At 52.9% G+C, this 20,431-nt stretch overlaps 1 protein-coding gene across 1 annotated transcript in view; it reads left to right on the plus strand.

The window, feature by feature from the left end:
* Nucleotides 1–8,385: 8,385 nt before the first annotated feature.
* The window catches only part of LOC104407309 (polycystin-1-like), a gene marked incomplete at both ends in the record, with an annotated part of 47,586 nt that continues 35,540 nt past the window's right edge, over nucleotides 8,386–20,431 (plus strand). The window contains 10 exon segments of the mRNA XM_010016556.1: nucleotides 8,386–8,457; nucleotides 8,635–8,706; nucleotides 10,273–10,442; nucleotides 12,433–13,101; nucleotides 13,403–13,586; nucleotides 16,585–16,799; nucleotides 17,725–17,837; nucleotides 17,919–18,045; nucleotides 18,984–19,261; nucleotides 19,724–20,428. Of these exon segments, the coding sequence (XP_010014858.1) occupies nucleotides 8,386–8,457; nucleotides 8,635–8,706; nucleotides 10,273–10,442; nucleotides 12,433–13,101; nucleotides 13,403–13,586; nucleotides 16,585–16,799; nucleotides 17,725–17,837; nucleotides 17,919–18,045; nucleotides 18,984–19,261; nucleotides 19,724–20,428 (2,605 nt within the window).

Raw genomic sequence — 20,431 nt, forward strand, 5'->3', positions numbered from 1 at the left:
GGAGCACCCGTTTGTAGTGGAAGGTGCCCCTGCCTGTGGCAGGGGTTGGGGCTGGAGGAGCTTTGAGGTTCCTTCCACCCAAACCAGGCTGGGATTCTGTGATCTTGGATCATCAGGCAGCCTCTTGTGCTGTATTCATGTCCAGGTTGTTCCTCTGTTCCTTTTGGGATACAAAACACGGGTGCGCCAGGTGGTTTCCAAGGAACTGGCTATGTAGATATTTTCTCATTCTGTATCAGTGTTGCAAACCGGACGTGTGCTTTGGAGAAGACTTCCCTGGAGTTCTCTACATCTCTTGGCTCCTGCTCCTCAGTGATGTTTCCCTGTTGTTAGTTCAAGAGCATTCAGAGCCTCCTGCGTCCTGCAGACCTTGCCTGTGCCTCTTGTCTGTTGTGTACTCCAGAATTTATGGTGCTGGTGAAACATGGCATTATGGCTTTATTATTTCTTACACAGAAATAGCATCCCTAGAGGCTGCCTGTCCAGGAAAATAAATGCAAATAGAATAATACAAAACCAGGATTCAAAGATTATCTGCTCCATCCCCTGTCCTGGTGGTGAATGAGTATCAATAATACCTAAACATCTCTGGAAAACTCTTCACTTTCAGTGAGGAAGATTAAGCACTTAGCAGCTCAGCTGTGTAATTCCTAAATTACAGCTTACAGAGGGCTTGCTTTGCACAGTAAAATAAGCTCTCACTGAGCTCCAAACATGCTGACTTGGAAACACTGGGATTTCAGGAGACCAGAGCTGGGCACTGAAAGAGGGAAGAGCTGTGTGTGGGAATGCGGTGCCACAGGACATGGGGCTCTCTGGACCTTTTGTGGGGAGAAGTGGGTATCTGTGTGGAAAGTGGTTGGATTTGGGCTGCTTGAGCTCTGCCGCGTGTACTGGGATGGTGCTTGGGTTTATCACATCTTTGGTGTCTTTGCAAACTTTCCATGAGACAAATGTGTATTTCCAGGGCTGACATTTAGCTGGATGGAGCTGCACAGAGCTTGTTTATGTGCAGCACTGATTATAGACATTAACTTCATTCAAATATTTGGGTTGCTGCTTTCCAAAAGCTGAAGGTCTTCCCTGCTCTCATCTTTTAGGGTGCTGTTTGAAGGTCCCTTCTAACCCAAGCTGTGCTATGGTTCTATGTTGCAGAGGCAGAGCGGGGCTGGGCGATGCCTGATGCTTGAAGCCTTATTTTGTGCCACATTGAGTCACCTCTTGGCAGTGGAGGACCACATCCAGCGCCAGCTCTGCTCAGTGCCTGGTGGCTCAGGAGGTGGGACATGGTGTGAAAAGCCTCTCTCATACCAGTGGCCATCCCTGTAGCCACCTCCTCATCCCACCGGAGTGCTCTTGCTGACCTCCACCAGCACAGGAGGATGCTGGTGACTCCCCAGTGCCCCCCTCGCCTTTGGCTCCGTGTTTTGGGGTTGGGAGTGAGGAGATGAAGTCAGTGGTAGCCTAAGAACAACGTGTAAAGTGAGTCATGCTGCAGGTCCCTGTGCAGGCAGCGCTGGGGGCTGGAGCCTCTGGTGTCAGACAGCTCCTGGCCGGGACAGCGGGACGCAGCGTGATGCCATCGCCTGCAGTCCAGCCCTGCCAGAGCATAACGTCACCCCATGAGGTAACGTGTCCCCTTTGTTCGAGTGGCTGCATCCCTGCTCCAGCTTTATACCCTTATTTGGGAAAGTTTGCGGAAAGCTGCTGGCTGCAAGGATCCAGGGAGCTGCTTGTGGCGTCTCGGCTGCGCTGCAGACAGCTCCCACCTGCAGCGTGGGGATGCCCTGGACGTGGCTGGGACAACCTGGCTGTGTTGAGGATGCCCTGGCTGTGATGGGGATGCCCTGGCCATGGTTGGGATGCCCCTGCTGTGATGGGGATGCCCTGGCCATGGTTGGGATGCCCCTGCTGTGATGGGGAGGCGCTGGCCATGGTTCCCTTGCTGTGATGGGGACACTCTGGCCATGGTTGGGATGCCCTTGCTGTGATGGGGACACTCTGGCCATGGTTGGGATGCCCTTGCTGTGATGGGTACACTCTGGCCATGGTTGAGACGTCCTTGCTGTGATGGGGATGCCCTGGCCATGGTTGGGACGCCCTTGCTGTGATGGGGATGCCCTGGCCATGGTGGGGACACCCTGCCCATGATAAGGATGCCCTGGCTCTGGTGGGGACACAGGCTTTCACACCCCCTTTTCCTGAGCTGCCAGCAGGGACACAGACACCCTCTGCCCAGCTCAGCCCCGAGCTCACTGCAGGGCGCTCGGGGAGTGTTTCACACTGCCCTGTGCCACCTGCTTCTTGGTGGGATCGGGAAGAACCTGAGTTACATCTGGGTCTGCTTTGTGTCAAACCCAACTTACTGTCGTGTCTCCTTGCAAGGGTATCTGTGAGAGTGCTTTGCAGTTCTCCCAGGAGAGCACAAAGTGTACAGAACATTGTACACTTGTATCCTCGCCTTGTGTTTTCCTATCAACAGTTAAGATGTTGCTGTGGGAAGAAAAACATTTCCTTTTGAAATGAGTATTTATGAAGAAGTCTTTTGGGGCAAATTCCTCGGAGAGGGAGCTCAGGCTTTGGCCAGCATTGACACTCATAAATTCAGAATGAACAAACACATTGTCATTGTGGTGTGACAGCCTCGGGGAGACGAGGGTGCTCTGTGCTCTCCCCGAGCCTTCCCCTGGACATCCCTCCATCTCCTGCATCTGCTTCCTAACAGGATGCCCCATCCCTGGCAGTGTTCAAGGCCAGGTTGGACACAGGGGCTTGGAGTAACCTGCTCTAGTGGAAGGTGCCCCGGCCCGTGGCAGGGTCTGGAACTGGAGAAGCTTTAAGCTCCCTTCCAACACAAACCATTCCATGATTCTATGATTCTTTGGAAGCTGATCTCTGCAGTGGAGTCCTGGGCACAGGGATGAAATGCAGTTCCTCTGGAGTGGGATGCACCCATTCACAGTGACCCACTGCTGCATGGCTCTGAGAAGGAAAGGGGTGAAACCCACCAGTGAAAGGCCCCTCTTCATGGTCAGCTGCAGCTCTTGGAGGTGGTGTGTGGCGGAGCTGGAATCCCTTTGCCTTGGAAAATCCCTGCTTCGATGCAGTTCAGACCAGTAGCTAGTGGTGAAGATCTCCATATGCTGCTGCTCTCCTGGCCATGTGGAAAGTCAGAGAGCTCATCGTGAGGGGAGCAGCTGAGACTTCCTGCCAGGCAGTGCAGAACCACAGCCTTGCTCCCACAGAAAATTCCATGGTTTTTCAGATTTCCATAGCCCCTGTGGCAAGATCCTCTATTCCCTGCTCTGCGCACAGGCACTGTTACTTCTGCTGTGCTTCCTAAGAGAGGTGCCAGCCAAAAGGTGAAGGAAAAAAGGAATCACATCAGCAAACCCCTATATTTTTTCCTGGCTCAAGCCTGTTAAAACGTGGAGGGTTTTTCCTTGTCTCCTCTGGACAGTCTGTTCTGTACATCAGGTGGTACCAGCTGCATGGGGCATCGTGCTGCCTTTTGTTCCTGGAGGCTACAGGAGCATTTGCCATGGTAACACGGAAGAGAGTGTTTGGTGGTTTGGCTCTTGGGCAGTTTGCTGCTCTCTGCTGCAGGTCCTCGATGTCAGCTCAGGAAGACAGAAAAGCATCTCCCTTCCCTGCAGAGCTGCAGCCTGGAGATGCTTTATCCCTCCTGCGCTGTTGCAGGCCCCTTAGTGGCCACTGTAGAGGCTCCCGTGCAGACTCCGGATGGAAATACAAGTGCATCCAAGCTGTCACCATCCCCTTGCACCTCTGGAGCGTCACTGACCCACCAAACTCACCTTTACCACGGCTTACAGACCCGGAGCTGTTTCTGTACCAAACAACTGTGGCTCTCCCCAGCAGCTCCTCTCCACACAGACGCTTCTCCCTGTCTGTGGATGCTTTTCCCATTACTGTTCTGGCCGGGCTCCATGCACCAAAAGGGCTGGGAAGGCACAAGCCAGCGCTGCCCCTCTTTCCTTTCCTTCCCTCCCTTTTTAGTGAACTGAAGGCAGAGCGGGCCCACAAATGACATAATGGGAGCATGACATCAGGCTTGGCAGGCAGAAGTGTGCTATACTCTGCTCGACATTGTATGTTCTGTGGTACTGAGAGAAGCCCAACAGTGCACCAAAAGCAGCCCGTCCAGCACGGCACAGAGCTGCAGGAATCACCCCCGGCTGCTGGGGAGCCGATGAGCATCACAGAGCACACACTTCGGCTCCATCCCAGCTTCCATGGCAGGGAACACCAGTGCTTTGTGCTTTTACCCCCGGAACTTACCTGACCCCATCTGCAGGGGCATTTGGGACTGATCCATCCTCATGCTCTGGGTGAGAAGGGCTGTTGTTATCCCTGTGGCGCACACAGCTCTGGAGAGGCTCAGAAGCACACACAGCATCACACAGGGAGCTGGTAGCAGGGCTGGGATGGAGCTGAAGGCTCCCAAGGCTCAGGTTGACGCCCTTATTACTAAATGTTCCCTTTTCCCAAGCTTCATCTTCCCCAGCTCCGCTTCCAGAAGTGTTTTCAAACCTTCCCTTACTAGGCATGGAAGTTAAAGGTGTCTGTGCTTGCTGGGGAGCTGCGAGGGGAGCTCTGTAAGGCATCTGGTGCTCAGTTCTTGTCTTATACTGTAGTTGCTGGTGGGTTTTGGTGCTCCACATCCCACAGAGTGTGAGCCAGCTCTCCCAGCCTCTGCCATTACATGGCTCCCTTTTACAGGTGTGGAAGCTGAGGCAGGATGTGCTTGCCCGTAGCTGCCCCTCTCCAGGCAGCACAGCGTGTTCTCAGCATCCCCCGTGGCATGGGGAGCTCCGTTTTCCTTTGCTCCCGTGGAGAGGGCAGCAGTCTGCGTGTGCTGAGCGCTTCAATGGGGAGCCTTGTTTTCTGCTGGCCTCGGTCTGCTTTGAACCTGCTCCGAATCTCCTCCAGCCTGGCAGTGGGCTGGGAAAACACAGTCGTGGCAGTCTGTGGCACCGGGAGGCTGAGCTCGGTCCCGCAGCCTTTCGCCTTGGGGTTTATTGCTCACTATTTCCTGATCTCTCCTTTTTTCCCTGCAACCTAGCTTGGTTCCCAGCCATCTTTCCCATGCCGGGAAGGCATAGTATGATTTTCCATACACACTGGAGTGGGAGAAGGCAAGCAGGAAGCTGGGAGCCCAGCTCCCTGACTCGCGGCTGGAGGTGGCAGGCGCTGGCACCCACCATGGTCCTCGCTTCTCCAGGCTGTCAGCAGGAGCTCTGCTCCCCTTGCAGGCTCTGCACCAAGGTCTGGGGATGCTGAAAGCTGGGAGGTTTTACACCAGTTCCTCATCAGATCGTGAAGACAAGGGTAGAAAATAGCAAGGGAACTGGGCCCTGGTGGGTTGCCAGCTAGTGCGTGGTCTGGATGGTGTTCAGCAGCATCTATGGTGCTAATGGGAGCTCAGGCTGTGGAAGACAGAAGGTGGGAGTGTCAAGGTCTTGGGATGCCTTGGGAAGTGTGTGAGTTGTAGTTAAGTGACAAAGTGTCAGGGTACAGACAGAGCTTGGGTTAATTACAGCTCCAAGGGTTCAGAGCATCTCACAGCCTCTGGGAACTGAGCCCCAGCTTTCTGCTTTGAAGGCCACTGGTGGAGCTCCTCTGGGCTGTGAGTCAGTGCTGGATGGCAGTAGTGGTGCAGGGTAGATGTGTGCGCTCAGGTGATAACATCCTGCAGCATGAGCTCGGTGGCGTGTGTGCAGAATGACAGCCCAGTTGTCCTAGCAGGAGAAGAGGAAGAAAGGGCAGGAGCCCTCTCCAGCCCTTCCACTGCGATGGGCATGATGGTGCTCATAGCCCAGAGATGTGCAGCTCAGTGGCCTGACACCCTCACAAGCTGCCCTGGCCACACAAAGCAGCAGAGCAGAGGGTTGAGGGTTGTCACTTACTAGCTGGAGGGGAGAAACTCCTTCCTGAGCAAAACCCACCGGGCATCCTGCACTCCCGAGTCCTGGATCACTCCTGTTGGCCAGGAGCAACTTCCCTGCGCATGCTGCTCAGTAGGCAGTGACATCTAGTGTCAGTCCTACACACTGTGTAAAAGCAACGCTGAGCAGGGAATTGCTGCCTGTGTTTGAGTTTCTACCTGGTGGTGGGAGCAGCTCTGGCTCTGTGCATCTTCCTGCAGCAGGTACCAGGTCATGGTCATCCCTGGTCCTCTTCCTGGGTAGGAATGAAGTGACTGACTCCGGGGAACTGAGGATTTGGGGTATTGGCTTTCACTTACCTGGAGGGAATAATGAAATGGAAATAATGTTAAGGGCTGGGAAGGCTCAGACCAACCCCTCCGTGCCTGGCACTGTGGCAGAGGGATGGAGAAGAGCAGACCTGCCCTGCTGGAGTTCTTCACGTCCTCCTTGGGAAGGAGCAAAGTGGGAGAGATGGAGAGGAGGCTGCAGAGAAGGCAGCGAGGCTTGGGGCTGGGTGTCCCGGTACCCTGCATGGGTCAGATGCCCACTTGATGGTGAGAGCTTCATCCTGCCCTGTGATGTGCTCGCTTTGCTGTGCAGCCAAACAGCACTTTTGACAAGGCTCTTTGGAATAGCAGCAGAATGGTTTGGTTTGGTTTGGTTTGGTTTGGTTTGGAGATCTCTCTTGTCTGGGGCAAGAAGGCATCAAAGCTGAAACACTATTTCCTTCTGGCTTGGGCTCGAGGTGCTGCCTGAAAACTAAATGGGTTATTCCCAGGTGTTTCAAAGAAGGGAAATAGCTGCACTGGTCTCCGTGTAAGGTAACTGGTTGGTGGTCTGGTCCGGTCCAGAGCTGGTCAGGTAATGCAGGGAGGTGCAGAGCAGAGTACAATTCACAGAACATCCTCCAGGAGAAGTGGAGCAGGAGCCTCCCTGAGGAAGGACCTGACCTGCCTGGCAGCAGCTGGGATCCCAGTCCAAGCTGTCTGAGCGTTTGTCTTGTAAGTGGGAGCTGGAATCGGGTCTGGAAGTGCCTGTAATGTCCCTGTGCAGAATGTGACTCCCATGTGGTCCATGTTGCTCCAGCAAAGGATGCTCTGTGTGCTGTAACTATTGTCCCACCCACTCCGAGACAAAGGAACGTTGTCTTGATCAGATGTTTGTGCTAGAATCCTTCTTTTAAGTGTATTTATTGAGCTTTTATTTTGCGCATTTCTTGGGCTTCTCTGGTGCTGTTGCTGGTGAACTCTTCTGAATCCACTCTTGGCTCGGCACAGAACTCCAGGACGGCAAAATCAGGGAAAATAAGCCTTCTAAAGAGACATCCATCCCTGTTCTTTATCCCCAGCTTCTGGGAATCATTTTCCTACCAGTTTGGCAGAATTCATTTCATTCGGTTAAACGAAGTTTAAGTGTCAGATGAAATCAAGAATTAATTGGTGTGGGGATAAAAATAAGAGGTGAGGCAGCAAGGAGAAGGTACGGGATGTGCTGGTAGGAAAGAAGGTGGGAAGAGAGGTGGGAAGGGAACGTCTCTGTTGACATGGCTGCAGCGGATCCAGCCCCATCCGCCTCCCTGGAGTTCTGCCATTAGTCCTTGAAGGATAATAACCAGTGCATGGGCTTGGGAGAAGTGTTTTGATGCTGCTAAAAGAAGGTTTTGGCCAAAGGTGATTCATGGGAAACCAAAGAGGGAAGTTCACTGGGAACAAGCAGCAAAACTTACTTCTTATCTGAGTAACACTCTAAATTGAAGCAGAGGAACGCGGGGTGCAAAGAGCCGGGCTGCAGACAGGAACAGCTCTTCCCTGGATGAGCTGGAGGCTGTTGGGGTTACAGGGAGCAATGAGAGGTTTCTAAAACAGTGTTCCCTTCGTAAGGACAATGTAACCTGGTTTAAAACAGAAAATATTCGTTGTTAGTTCTTCTTTCCTTTTAAGCTTTTCCAAAGAGAGACAAAAAGATCTTTAAACTATAGAGTTGAGCACATCAGTTGTGTTATTCACGGTCGGCTCTTTGGCACTAGAAGTGGACTTGGAAGTTCCTCATAAATCTCTCTCTAAGTTCATTACTGTTTAGTCCAGATTACTTCTTAATTACTTCTTTGCCACATACATTAGAGCTCAGCAGGTTTTGAAAGGATACATCCATTTTAGTGATGCATTTGTCAAGCCTGTAGTCACTCTGTTTTCGCCGCAGGATGGTTTGTGTCTAAGGATAGTCCTAATCTGTACCTACACCTTCTGCAAAGCTTGGAGCAGCAAATGCTTTATAGTTTTAAAGGTGTTTTCTTTGGCTGGGGGAAATGCTCCACTTCAACACACCAAACCCTTCCAGTCTGGGGCCTGGGGTGGAGTTTGAAGAGAGGCTCTTCGAAGCTCTAGTAATGGAGGAAGGACAAGATGAAGTTGCTGAAAATGGTGTTTTCTTTCTCCAGGGATCTTTCCAATAACAAGATCAGTGGTTTAGATGTTCACATATTCGAAAGCCTGACTTCTCTGGCAAAACTGTAAGTACACCCCGTGCCCTCCCAGCCCTCCAGCTCACCGTGCACGTCTGAGCTGGTACCTAGAACACAGGCTTGGGTTGCATAAGGGAGCCTTGTTCTTGCTTGACCCCACGTAGATGTGCCCATGGACTCCTCTTACCAATATGTGATGAACTTTGCATTTCCCCTCTTTTACAGAGATTTAAGCCACAACGAGATTTCTACATTAGAAGATGGAATATTTGATAATTTATTTAATTTAAGTGAAATGTAAGTTCATCCTCTTTGTTTCCCAGCTCTTTACGTAGACCTTTCCTTGAAACAGCTCTTCCCTTCCCACTGGGGAGGGATGCAGCACCCTGGCGGGGTGGGATGCAGCACCCTGGCAGTGTGGGATGCAGCACCCTGGTGAGGTGGGATGCAGCACCCTGGCGGGGTGGGGTGCAGCACCCTGGCAGTGTGGGATGCAGCACCCTGGCGGTGTGGGATGCAGCACCCTGGCGGTGTGGGATGCAGCACCCTGGCGGTGTGGGATGCAGTACCATGGCGAGGTGGGATGCAGCACCGTGGTGAGGTGGGATGCAGCACCCTGGTGAGGTGGGATGCAGTGCTGTCTTGGGAATATATAGGGCATGTACCCAACCACACCGCTGCCTTTTGGACCCTCTCCAGTTTCTTCCTTAAGCTGTGTCCTGCTCCTGGGTCCTGTTGGTCCCCTTGAAGCCAAACCTCTTCCTAGATTTTGCTTCTGTCTCCTGGATACCTCCAACCTCTGCTGCTGCCTTCTTAGTGTCCCTGCTTCTCTCCCACAGCAGCTCTGCTGAGGTTCTTGTCTCTGACTTGCTGTGGGTCACACCTTGGGCCCAGGGATCTAACTAAAAGAGCACTGAGCTGCAACATGGGAGACCCTGACTGAGTGTCTAAGTCACTTGAAGATACTTGAAGATGTTCTCCCTTAGTGGTTCAAGTTCTTAGGCCTACAGTGGTTTTGAATTGAAGTAATTAGGATCTGTGCAGTTATGTGAAGGGAGGCCAGGGGAAGCCACACATTTCCAGGAGACACACATGAAGTCATAGCCCAGGATGGCAGCTCTGTAGCTGAATGAGCCACAGGATTAACCCCACGCAGTTGCTCTTGGCAAGCCAGACGACAGCTCAGCCACTCTTTCTCCCTGAAGACAGGCCACAAAGGGCATTTTCAGCTCCACAAGTGGCACTGCAAGGACACAAAGGACCTAGGCTCAGGCTGGCCAGCAGAGTGGTGCTTGCAGTGTGAAGATGCTGGGTCCAGCCCAGCCCAGCTGGCGTCAGCTACACAAACAGCTTTCCATCTCTGTCCCGTTCGCAGCTGAGTGCCAAGGGCTGTAATTTGGATCCAGCTTAGCTGCAATTAAAGTTTCCATCTTTTCATTAAGCTGCCACATGGAAAGATTATCATTGACTTTGCATTTCTTTTTCAACACATCAATTTGATTCTCTTAGTTCTTTTCTAATGGGGCTGTAAATAGTGCCCCTGCCTGGAGAGGCCACGTTCCACCCCGTGGCTGTTAGATGGCAGCTATTTCAAAGAGAAGATTGTGTCTGTCATTTGCTTCTAATTGCAACAATTATTTGTAGAGTTAAAAAAGCACTTGGAGCACTTGCCTAATTCTAGCCTCTAGAAAAATGATGTTAATTATTGCTTGATTCCCTATTCATTAACTCCCCTCGCTGTTCTTTCTGAAGCAGTTGAGTGGATGGTGCAGATGGGAGCAGGGAGGGATCGGCACGCTGCTGTAAGTAACACTTAGCACGTGGCAAGTTAAACCCTAACGTGTGTCTCATCTCCCACTGCAGAAACTTAAGTTGGAATCCATTTGTTTGTGACTGCAAACTGTCCTGGTTGCCCCGCTGGGTGGAAGAGAGGAGGGTGAAAGTCCTGCAGGCGTCAGACACACGATGTGCCCACCCTCCTGTGGTGGCAAACCTGTCCCTCTTCCACGTCTCCTTCCTCAATGCTACTTGTGGTAAGGAAACACTGTGGGCTGTGGTGGGGAGATGATTGAAGCCATGGAAACACTGGGCCCAGGGGCAGCTGGGGATCACATCTCAGCCTCTTCAGACCTCAAGTCACCAGTTCTAATGTAATTAAGCAAATAATGATAGCATATGACTGTGCTCTGATGCCTTAAGGATTGAGTCAGTCACACCAGGGCTGAGATCAACAAACTCAGTACAGACCAAGCTTCAGACAGCCATCAGATGACACGAGCTCCGTGATCTCCAGCATCAGGCTTTCATTCTCTCAAGCTTTTCATAGCCTGACTTTAAGCAGTGAAACCTCATTGAAGTTGGTGGGACCTGAGGGGATGCCATGTTGAATCTGTGCAGGTGACAGGGCTCCACATAGGGAGCGTGGAATGAACACTACAGATCTACAGCCCTGGGTGCATTTATCTGCCTGCTTTGGCTAGAGAAACACTGGGCAGTGTTTACCTGGAAGGTGGGAAGGGAGAGCCCTGGGAAGACTGATCCTGCCTGGATGTGCAGTGATCTCAGTAAGAGGGAGGGTGAGTGTGTGCTCCCTGGCAGGCGTCAGGCATCTCCTTTAATACAGTGATGAAGGCTGAAGGCACCAGCGCTGGTGAAGTGCAGAGCTCCCCAGGGCCAAATCCTGTCTGTGGTTGCTCCTCATTCCCCAGCAAACTTACCACAGCCTTGCAGCATCTTGCAAGAATTATCAAGGGGAATAACACCAGCACTGTTCTTCCCCTTGGTTATTAGTTGTTCTCCTCTGGAACTGCTTAAAATTAGTGTGGAAGCAGTAATGTGAGGGTAATCCAGTGTAATGGGAGTAGGCTGGGGACAGCCTGCCAGCTACTGACCGGCAGGGATGAAGTATGACCAGGCTGGTGTTAAAAGGCAAAGCAGTTCCCATGCTGTGGTCCTCCTCATGGGGCTTTTCTTAAGAAAAGTGGCTCAGTGTTTGCAGGAATATATGTCTGGAGAGAACAGTTGGATGGATTCACTATGGGAAGATCACATGGAGCTGTTGGGATGTTTGGGGGGAGATGTTGTAGCAACCAGCAGAAACAGAGGAGCAGACAGGCTGTGTCGCGTGGGTAGGGGTGGAGAGGAGCCCACTTCCAGCTGCACTGAGGCCTCTGGGCTCGTGGTGGAGAAACCTCCACCCCCTGCAAGCCAGTGAGGGGGATTCAACTCAAGGGCATGAGCTGCTGCTCTGAGAATGGGGCTGTTGTGGCTGCCATCACCCTGTGTGCTTGTGTGTCCATGCACGTGTGTGCTCGTGCTCCCTGCAGCAGCACATGTTGTTGCTGTGCATCCTTCCCATGGACACACACGGGTGCATCCCTCACACCCCATGGGTGCAGGCTCTATGGGTTTCCCTCTTTCCTAGCACCAGATTGTGCCTGCAAGTAGATGGGACACTCTTGGCTCTCCTCAAGGAGGCTGCAGTGTCGGCCCAGCTCCAGCGTGGGCCTGGTGGAGGGTCTCCTGGTGATGGTGTTTCCCCCATGCACCGCTCTGCCCAAGTCTGTTTGGTTATAGAATGGTTGCTGTAAGCCCCAGGCAAGGTGCAGTGAAACAGTCTGCACCAGACCAGGCCAAGGTACAGCCAAGGGACAACCTCTTGGCTTGGTCTTCCTTGGTGGCTGGTCCCGAGGGCTCCTTGGAGGGTCAGACTCAGCAGCTCCATGTCCCATGGGACTCTCAGGCTCTCCAAAGAGCCGTTTTCTTTACTGAGTGTTGCTGCTCCATAAATCTGTGGTACTGGTTTGTTGTTTCTGTCATCATCAATTAGCAGAAAGAGTTTGGAAATCGTTGCTGAGGGATTAGAGATTTCCCAGGGAAGGCTCAGAAAGGAAACATTTGGAGCAGGAGCTGCCCAGGAGAAGTCCTTTCCCAGCAGTGTGGGGTGGTGTTTTTTGGAGGGTTTCACCAGGCCATGGCCTCACAGTGTCAGTTTGCAAGAGGATCTTGTGTTCTGTCCCCCAGGAGCTCAATACATAACGTGTCTGACAAGCAACCACACAGAAGAGGCGGAACGTGTCATCCTCTTCACGTCTCTTCACCCTGGGAACCTCACTGAGGAGACCTGCAGTGCCCTCTGCTATGCTGAGGACCAGGACTACGGAGGATTCAGCGCCCAGGGGCAGTGTCTGTGTGGTACTGCCCAAGAAACAAACTCTTCCTCTGCTTGTTTGCCATTTTGCACTGAGCACGTGCCCGCGCAGGCCTGTGGTGGCCCATCCCTCGTCCCCTCTCCCTTCCAGGCACAGCTACCTGTGTCTTTCACAGGACTCCAGCCCCGGTACAGCCTGCACCAGGCTGTGCTCTTCAATGTCAGTATTCCCATTGCTGCCAGCACTTTACTGTGGGACTTTGGGGACCAGACAGAGGTTCTCAACACCACTGGAAACGCAGCTCTCCACACGTATGCCCTGCCTGGGCAGTACAATGTCACTGCCACCGTTGCAGTGGGCACCAAAGTGTTCCATGTGCAGGCAGAGCTCGAGGTGGTGGCTTCACCCCAGCAGTTGGAACTGCAGTGTCCTTCCTTGGTCAGGACAAACGAGAGCCTGGACATACGGATCCGCAACAGAGGAGGCACCGGCCTCGCGGTGACGTACGGAATCACGGCAGAGGCTGGAGACCTGGGCAGAGGTAAGGAGGGTTGGGTGCTGGGTGCTGGGCACTGGCTCCTGGGCCTTCCCTTCCCCTTCCTTCCTAAGAGAGAGTAAGGAATGACTCCTTTAGGTGCTCTTGGCTCCCCTAACTGACCAGGCAAGTGATTGGCACTGACACTACCCTAGAAGATGACTGCACAGGGTGCACTTTAACAGCAAAGGGGGTTTATCAGCTTCAAGAAGGATGGGACATTCCTGGAGCTTCGCTCTCCAGGTTGGGTTGGGGTGTATGGGCCCACAGAAGGGACATCATGCTTGTGTCCTTTTCCCTCCTGCAGCAGTTCACCCCATGTGTCCCGCTTATGGCTTGGTTTTCCCGGGCAACAACCACTGCTATCAGCTGGTGGTGGAGAAGGCTGAGTGGCTGGAGGCCCAGCGGCACTGCCAGGAGCATGGCAATGGAGAGCTGGCTTTTGTGAGCAGCCCCGAGATCCAGAGCTTCTTGGTTGCTCATGTCATCAGGTAAGGGAGGAGGGGAAGGGTTAAGGTGTCCTAGGGACAGGTCTGTGTTCTGGGGTCACATCTGCAGAGGGCTCCGGAGAGAGGCAGCAGGCAGGTAGGCTGGGGAGACCCGCGGCTCCAGGATGAGTACAGGGAGATGGAGGGCAGAGGAGGAATCAGCAGAGCTGGAGCCCTTGCTGAACTTGGCTGCTTTGCTGAAAGGCTGCGAAGGGAAGAAGAGGAATGGGGCAGGAAGGCTGGAACTCAGAACTGGGAGCTATGGGATTGCTGCCCTGGGCGTCTTGTAGCCAACGTCTGTGCCTGTGGGTGCATCTGAAGTGGTGCAGAGGAGCAGGGTCAGGAGGAGCCGGGGCTGTGCTGAGCAGGACTTCCACCTGGGAATGCAGCAGGAGCTGGGCTGGGGGTGCAGAGGGGGAGTGCTCATGTCCAGAGGGTGTTTGGCTGCCAGGCAGGGCCTGAGGGTCCCCTTGTGCTCCATCAGCACTGCAGCTGGACTGGAGCAGCCATTCTGGCAGAGCCCAAGGCAGATCCCAGCTGGGATCCTGCACCCTTCCAGACACGCTGCAGCCTGAATCCCAGACCCCTTCCCCTCTTCTTTCACATCCTGAGAGGGAGCAGTGCTCCTCTCTGAGTGTCAGAAGCATCTGTTCCACCTCAGGAACGGGGTTTTATAAACGGAGAGCACTGGAAGTGTCAGCCTCTGATGAAATGCAGCCCTCAAGGACCCTTTCTGCACCCGGCTGTCTTGGGGGAGGGAGAACAACCAGGAGAGCTTTCAGGGGCCTGACAGCTCTTGTCTGCACTCCCAGATGCAGATGTTGGAGGTGGCCTCTTCATAACCACAGCCCAGAGAGCACACTGAAGGGAACAGCTGTGTGTGACGTGGGCTTTGAGCGGTCCCGCTCAGGGTCTGACAGCCCCTGCTTCCCAAACTTGTATCCTTGCCCTGTTCCCTTCACCCTGGCCTTTATCCTGGGATTGCAAACATGTGGTCCCTGCTCCAGGGAAGAGCCTGTCCCTCTGCATGGGTTAGGCACTGGTCACTCGGTGCTCTGATGGACCAGGCGTTGCGTGCGGGGCTTTTGATGGATGCAGCACAAGGAAATCATGAGACCTTGGAAGGGAACAAGCCGCCCAAGCTGTTCCCCAGCTGCTGCCCCTCGTTGTTCTCCTCCCCAGCCCCTTTATTGCATCTATTTATTTTAGTAATCCATTCAGATAAACACAAAGGAGGCAGCTCCAGGATGAGATTTCCCTGGCGATAAAAGGCAGAGCAGTGAAGCGGCGTCTTTCTGGAGCATGCAGCATCCATGGTTTCTTGTGGGAAAAGGACAGAAGCAGGAATCTGTTTCCCATTAGAGCTGCAGCAGCGGGGACTGCTCACTGCTCTCCTCCGCTCCTGTCCTTTGAAGGCCTTCCCAGGAGCAGCATGTGTTGAGCTGGGCCCTTCCCCACCTCCAGCACATACCCCTTCCCCTTAGAGGCAGCACAGGGAGCCCATCTCCCCTTCCAAACCTCCTCAGGCTTTGCTCCTGCTGCTTGGGCCTTCTCAGAGGCAGAGGGGTGCTCCCATCTTCCTTCTAGAAAGGATGTCTAGAGCCCTCTGGTTCCTCTCTGCAGGGCAATGACCAGGCATTGGGCGAGGTGGGAAACCAGCCAGCTTTTCCCTTTACTTTTCCCCCTTTTTTTCTGGTTTTTGTTTAATGACTTGCACTTAGGTCATAGCTGGAATCAGAAAAGGAAAATCTCCATCGAGCTTTACTGATGGCAGCAAAGAGGCGGTTTTCCAACCTCTGCTTCTCCCTTCTCCCTGCCAGTGGGTCGGGAGCGGTTATTTATGTTCTAATCTTATTTACAATGAAAACTCCTCATTCACGGAGCAGTTATTCCTGATGTCATTCCTCAGCATGACCTCACTCCTCATTTCATCTGCTGTGAGCCTGGTGCTGGGGAGGCACCAGTGACCTCCCTGGTGTGCTCGTGAGAGCAGTTGTACCACCCTGGGCACGAGGGGCGAGGCTGTGCAGGAGTGATGGCAACCTGCAGGAGGGAGCTTTAAAGGGTGCATGATGAGGCTGTCTCCCCCCTCCTCAAGTTAATATGGAACAAAAGCCTCACTTTCTGCTTGGGTGCTATTAGAAACAGTTGTCCAGGCTGTTTGTGGCTATGAAAGAGCGCTCAGCACTTTCCACCAGGATTGCTTCTGGGATTCAGCCAGTTTCCAAATGGGGAAGGGACATTTCATCTTCCTGTAACAATCCTGGCAGCTTCTTGTGTATCTGGGGTTCATGTGCCCACAGAGCTTTGGCTTCTGGTGCTGGTGCTGCCTCTTGGTAGTGTCTGGGGAGCTAATGATCTCTCAGCACCTGCATCAAGGAGCACAGGAGCTCATGGCAAGGCCTAATTCTGGTGCCAGTTCCACTTGCAAGGGAGAATTGACTGTAGATTGCACAGGTCTGCACAGATGAATCAGTGCTTACCACTGTGTCACGAGCTCTCTGGTGCTGACAGAGGCAGTAACTGTGTCCTCTTGTAACTGGAGTGAGACTGGCATTTTGGGAACAGGGTGACTCAAGTTGTGGGGCAGCAATCATTGAGGGTATCATCAGCAGTCCTTTACTCATTCAGCTGCACAGTGGTCCCCTGAGCTCCCCTTTGCTGCATTGCAGTGCTGATGTTGAATGCTTTGTCTGCATCCTTTTGGCTGAGCTTATCAAAGGGCTGGTGGCTTTTTGTCACTCTCAGGACAGAGGTTTGAAGGGCAGGTGGACAGAGGATGGTGTGCCATGGAGGAGCTGCTACTGAAGAGCCAGGTTCTGGTGGTAGAATGGATGCTGAAATCCTTTAGTAACTAAAAGGCTCCATTAAATGCAGCCTGTGACACCTGGATGAAGCTGCTGTTGTTATTTCTATAGAGAACCATAGGTTGCATCTGTCCCAGGTCTCTCCAGCACTCATGATTTCCTGAAATCTCCCCCTTCCCTTCTGCTTTCTGAAGGAGCCTCGATGTCTGGATCGGCTTCAATGATTTTGCAAGCACTGGAGCACAGCAAAGAGGCGAAGGATTTAATCTGGAGAGCTGTCAGAACTGGCTGCCAGGAGAGCCCCATCCCTCAAACGCTGACCACTGTGTCCGGATGGGCCCGACGGGCCAGTGTAACACGGACCTGTGCATGGCCAAGCACAGCTACGTCTGCGAGTACAAGCCAAAAGGTGGGCTCTGCTTCTCCCCTGCTGGCATGTGCCAAGGGAAGAGGGGGCTGCAGGGAGGGGGTCAGCCAGAGCATCACCCAGAGAAGTGGGACTGGCAGCAACCACGGTGTTCCCAGCAGAGGTCTGAGAAACCTGGCTTAGCCCAAGGGAAGAATTTGGCCTATTCCAAGCTTTGCCATCAGTACAAGCAGAGAGGAGCAAAGCTCCGAGGCAGAGCTTTGGAAATAGCTTTTCCCTCTAATCTGAGCAGTTTCTGCTGCTGCCAGAGTTTGGTGCTGTCTTGGTGGCTCTTGCTGTCCCTGTGTAGTTAGTGAGATGCTGGGCTCTTGTGACTTGAAAGGCTGTAGGGCCTTGGAGATCATTAGGTGAGCTTTAATGTGGTGTGTGCTGTGCACGTTTGTGTTGTGCAGCCTCCCAGTCTCCCAAGTCATGTAGGGAGCAAGAAAGAGAAGGAGAAAGGACATGAAATATGGGAGGTTTAGGTAAGAGGGAAAAGCCATCACTGGCCCTGGAAGGACAGACAGGATCAACTGGATGTGCTCAGTTCCCAGAGCCTGACTGTCTGTGAATGAGCCAGGGGTGTTTGCTGCTGGTGGGAACCAGCTGGTCCTGGCTGTGAAGTCCAGGGGGACAGGGAGGATGGGGAGTACACCCCATGCTCAGAAACTGAAGTAAAATCATGGGGCGTTGGAAGGGAGACGTGTTTGCAGTTACTAGAAGGCAAAATAGCTGAGAACTGCAAATGCAAACATCGCTTGTGTAGGATGAGAATGAAACCAAAACACCTGGAAGAGGAAGAGGGAAACTACAGGGTTGCAGCATTCCTGAGTGCTCCAAGCCCTGCTGCAGCATGAGCAGGGTGGGGGGAACAGCGTCAGGTCTGGCTGAGTCTCAACCTTTGCTCACATACTTCCTCTGTAAACAGGAGTTCTCTTAAACGCCGAAAACTTCTTTGTGGGAGACGCCGTTTTTGGCGCACACGAGGCCGTGGGGACTGTGACAGAAGAGGTGCTGTCAGCTCCGTGGCAGGCTGTGGAGGTGAGACGGGTTTGCTCGTCCTGCTGCTGCCCAGGGAGCCCACTTTGACGCGGGAGGGTGAGAGCTGTGTTTGTGTTGCAGGTGATGGTGTTCCCTGAGCTGGCGTTCAGGCACGAGGGATACCTGACTGCCCTGGAGTTTGTGACACAGGAGCTGCACGAGCCCGTTCAAGTGAGGTTCCAGGTGCATAGACCAATAGATGGATTAGGTGAGACATCTCCTCTCGATGCCTGGGGTATTGTTAGAGCCAGCCTCACCAGGGCTGTGTCAGACTGACTGTACGTGGCCTTCTTGTGGCTTCTCTACTTCAAAGTGGAAGCTTTGAAGCCTTAAAGCCTCAGACATTTGGTTCTGTTTCTTGGGATTTGGTTCTATCTCTTGAGGAGACTGAAGAGCAAAACCTGCAGGTCTGGATGAACAGCCAGAGGTTGCCTTGGAGAAGTGATTGTCCTGGAGCAATTAATAGGGGGAGAAACCTGTCTCAATGCATGAAGAAAATAGGAGTGTAAGGAACATGTGTTGAAGTGAATTAATCTTCTGGGTGATGACTTGTATACTTTGGGAAGACATCACATGTCAAACGGGAATGTGTTCTGGTCCATCTGGCCCCACAGGTTAACAAGGAAGAACACTTCCCTGAGCCCATTTCTTCCCGATGGATGAGATAATGTAATAAGCTTTTCATTCCTTGTACAACAGCTCCATAGTCACAGTTTTGGCACTTAACCTTGCAGCAGAATGTTTGCTGTAGCCATAGGGTTGGCTGGTTACAAAAGGATATTTTTTGACACTGAAGAGATACTTTTGACATGAAAACATTGACTTAAGAGAAGTTGCTTAATGTGTTTTCAGTGTCAAAGCCAGCTCTGGACTTGCTTTCTCTTGAGCACAGATCTCTTTTAGACTGCAGATTGGTGTGTTCTCATTGGAAAAGAGACTTTGTTATTAATGGTCTTCCTGCCTTTGTGAAGTTCTCCAGTAAAACAGGACGCTGGTCTTGTGCAGCACCAGGATGTGTTGCAGTTGCAGCTTGTACTAGAGTGGAGGCAAGGTCAAATGGGAAATGGTGAATTTGGAGCAGAAGAGACGTGCAGAAGTGTTGCTGGTCAGAATGGTGATCCTTGCTTTCCCTTCCACTTCTTCTAGACTACCAGGAGGAAAGAAATGCTACGGAACCATTCCACACGGCTCAGGACGATGGGAACTGGACGCTGTTTGAATGTCCTCCTGGTTTCCAGTGGTGCCATTTGACTAATCTGTGCTCCTCACTGAACGATTGCTGCAATGAGACCCAGTGTGACAACAGTTCTCTCAGCAGTACCCGTCCCCCCCTCTCCCCTCTGCACAATGACAGCCAGCTCAGCTATGAACTCATCAAGGAATTCCTCTTTACAGTCCCAGCCAGCCCTTCTTCCCAGTATCTGGTCAGTGTTTACTAGCTGTTGTAACCAGTGAGTAGGTGGAGCACTTCTCTCCTGAGTGCTTTGGGGGAATGAAGAATTGTTCCCAAGTTGCAGATGGAGATACTGAAGTCCATTCAAATGAAGTGACTTGCCCAGTGTCACACATGCCACCACTCCAAGCCACGGGCTCCCTGCAGGAACCTGTTGCAATAGCACAGTTGCTCAAAAGGCTGTGCAACCATTCCCATTGCACTTAAGCAGTGGAAACAGAGCAGAAAGCTGGCTTCTGTGCTGGCACATTTGACTCACAGTGGCCAAGGGAGAGTGGAATGGTGACATGTGTCCCCATGCTGTGTCTGGATCTGTGGCTTTTTGGTTGGTTTCTGCTTGGCAGTAAATCCAGCTGCCTTGCCCAGGCAAGAGTTGGGTGCTGAGTGCTTTCAACTTGAAGCATTAATCCAAAAGTGTCTTCTCTCTCTGCAGGTCACATTCAGAAAAGAAAATATCTTTGTCAAGCCTGGGGATGTCTTCAGTCTCCAGCACAGTGCAGGCTTGGGCTCACTCCTCCAGTGCCAGCCAAGTGCCACATCCCCTTACAGAACCAACGTCTTAAGCATGAACTCTTCAGAGTGGGAGCTTGACCTGGCTGATGGCTTCTTTGGTGCCTCCTGGATAAACAACACTGTTTGCTCTCTCCGTGTTCACTACGCTGAGGAGCAACTGGTCCCAGTGATCAGCCCCCACAACACGGGGCTGGAGCATCCCGGTCGCTACACGGTCAGAGCCAACGTGGACAACGGGGTCTTCAGCACCAACGTGTCCTGCAGTTTCTGGGTGACTTCCATGGTGTCAGGCCTGCGTGTCATCCACCCTGCTCCTCAGGGTGGCAGGGTCTACCTGCCGTCCAACCACAGCACCCTGCTCATCAAGCTCTCCTCAGGGGTGAATGCAACAGCGAGCTGGCTGGGAGACAACCGCACCTTCCCCTTCGAGGGGTCCTGCCCAGCAGCTCTTGCCCCGCTGGCAGCAGAGTGTGCCCGGGAGAACAACGACACCTGGTTTGCTGTGGTCAGCCTGAACGGGCTCAGGGATGGGGTGAGCACCCACGTGCTCGTGGCAGAGAACACCGTGAGCACCCAGAACATCACTGTCACAGTGAAGGTGGAGGAGCCCATCCGTGGGCTGCGGGCC

Source organism: Nestor notabilis, unplaced genomic scaffold (assembly GCF_000696875.1).
Source record: "Nestor notabilis isolate BGI_N333 unplaced genomic scaffold, ASM69687v1 scaffold18470, whole genome shotgun sequence".
NCBI classification, from domain to species: Eukaryota; Metazoa; Chordata; class Aves; order Psittaciformes; family Psittacidae; genus Nestor; species Nestor notabilis.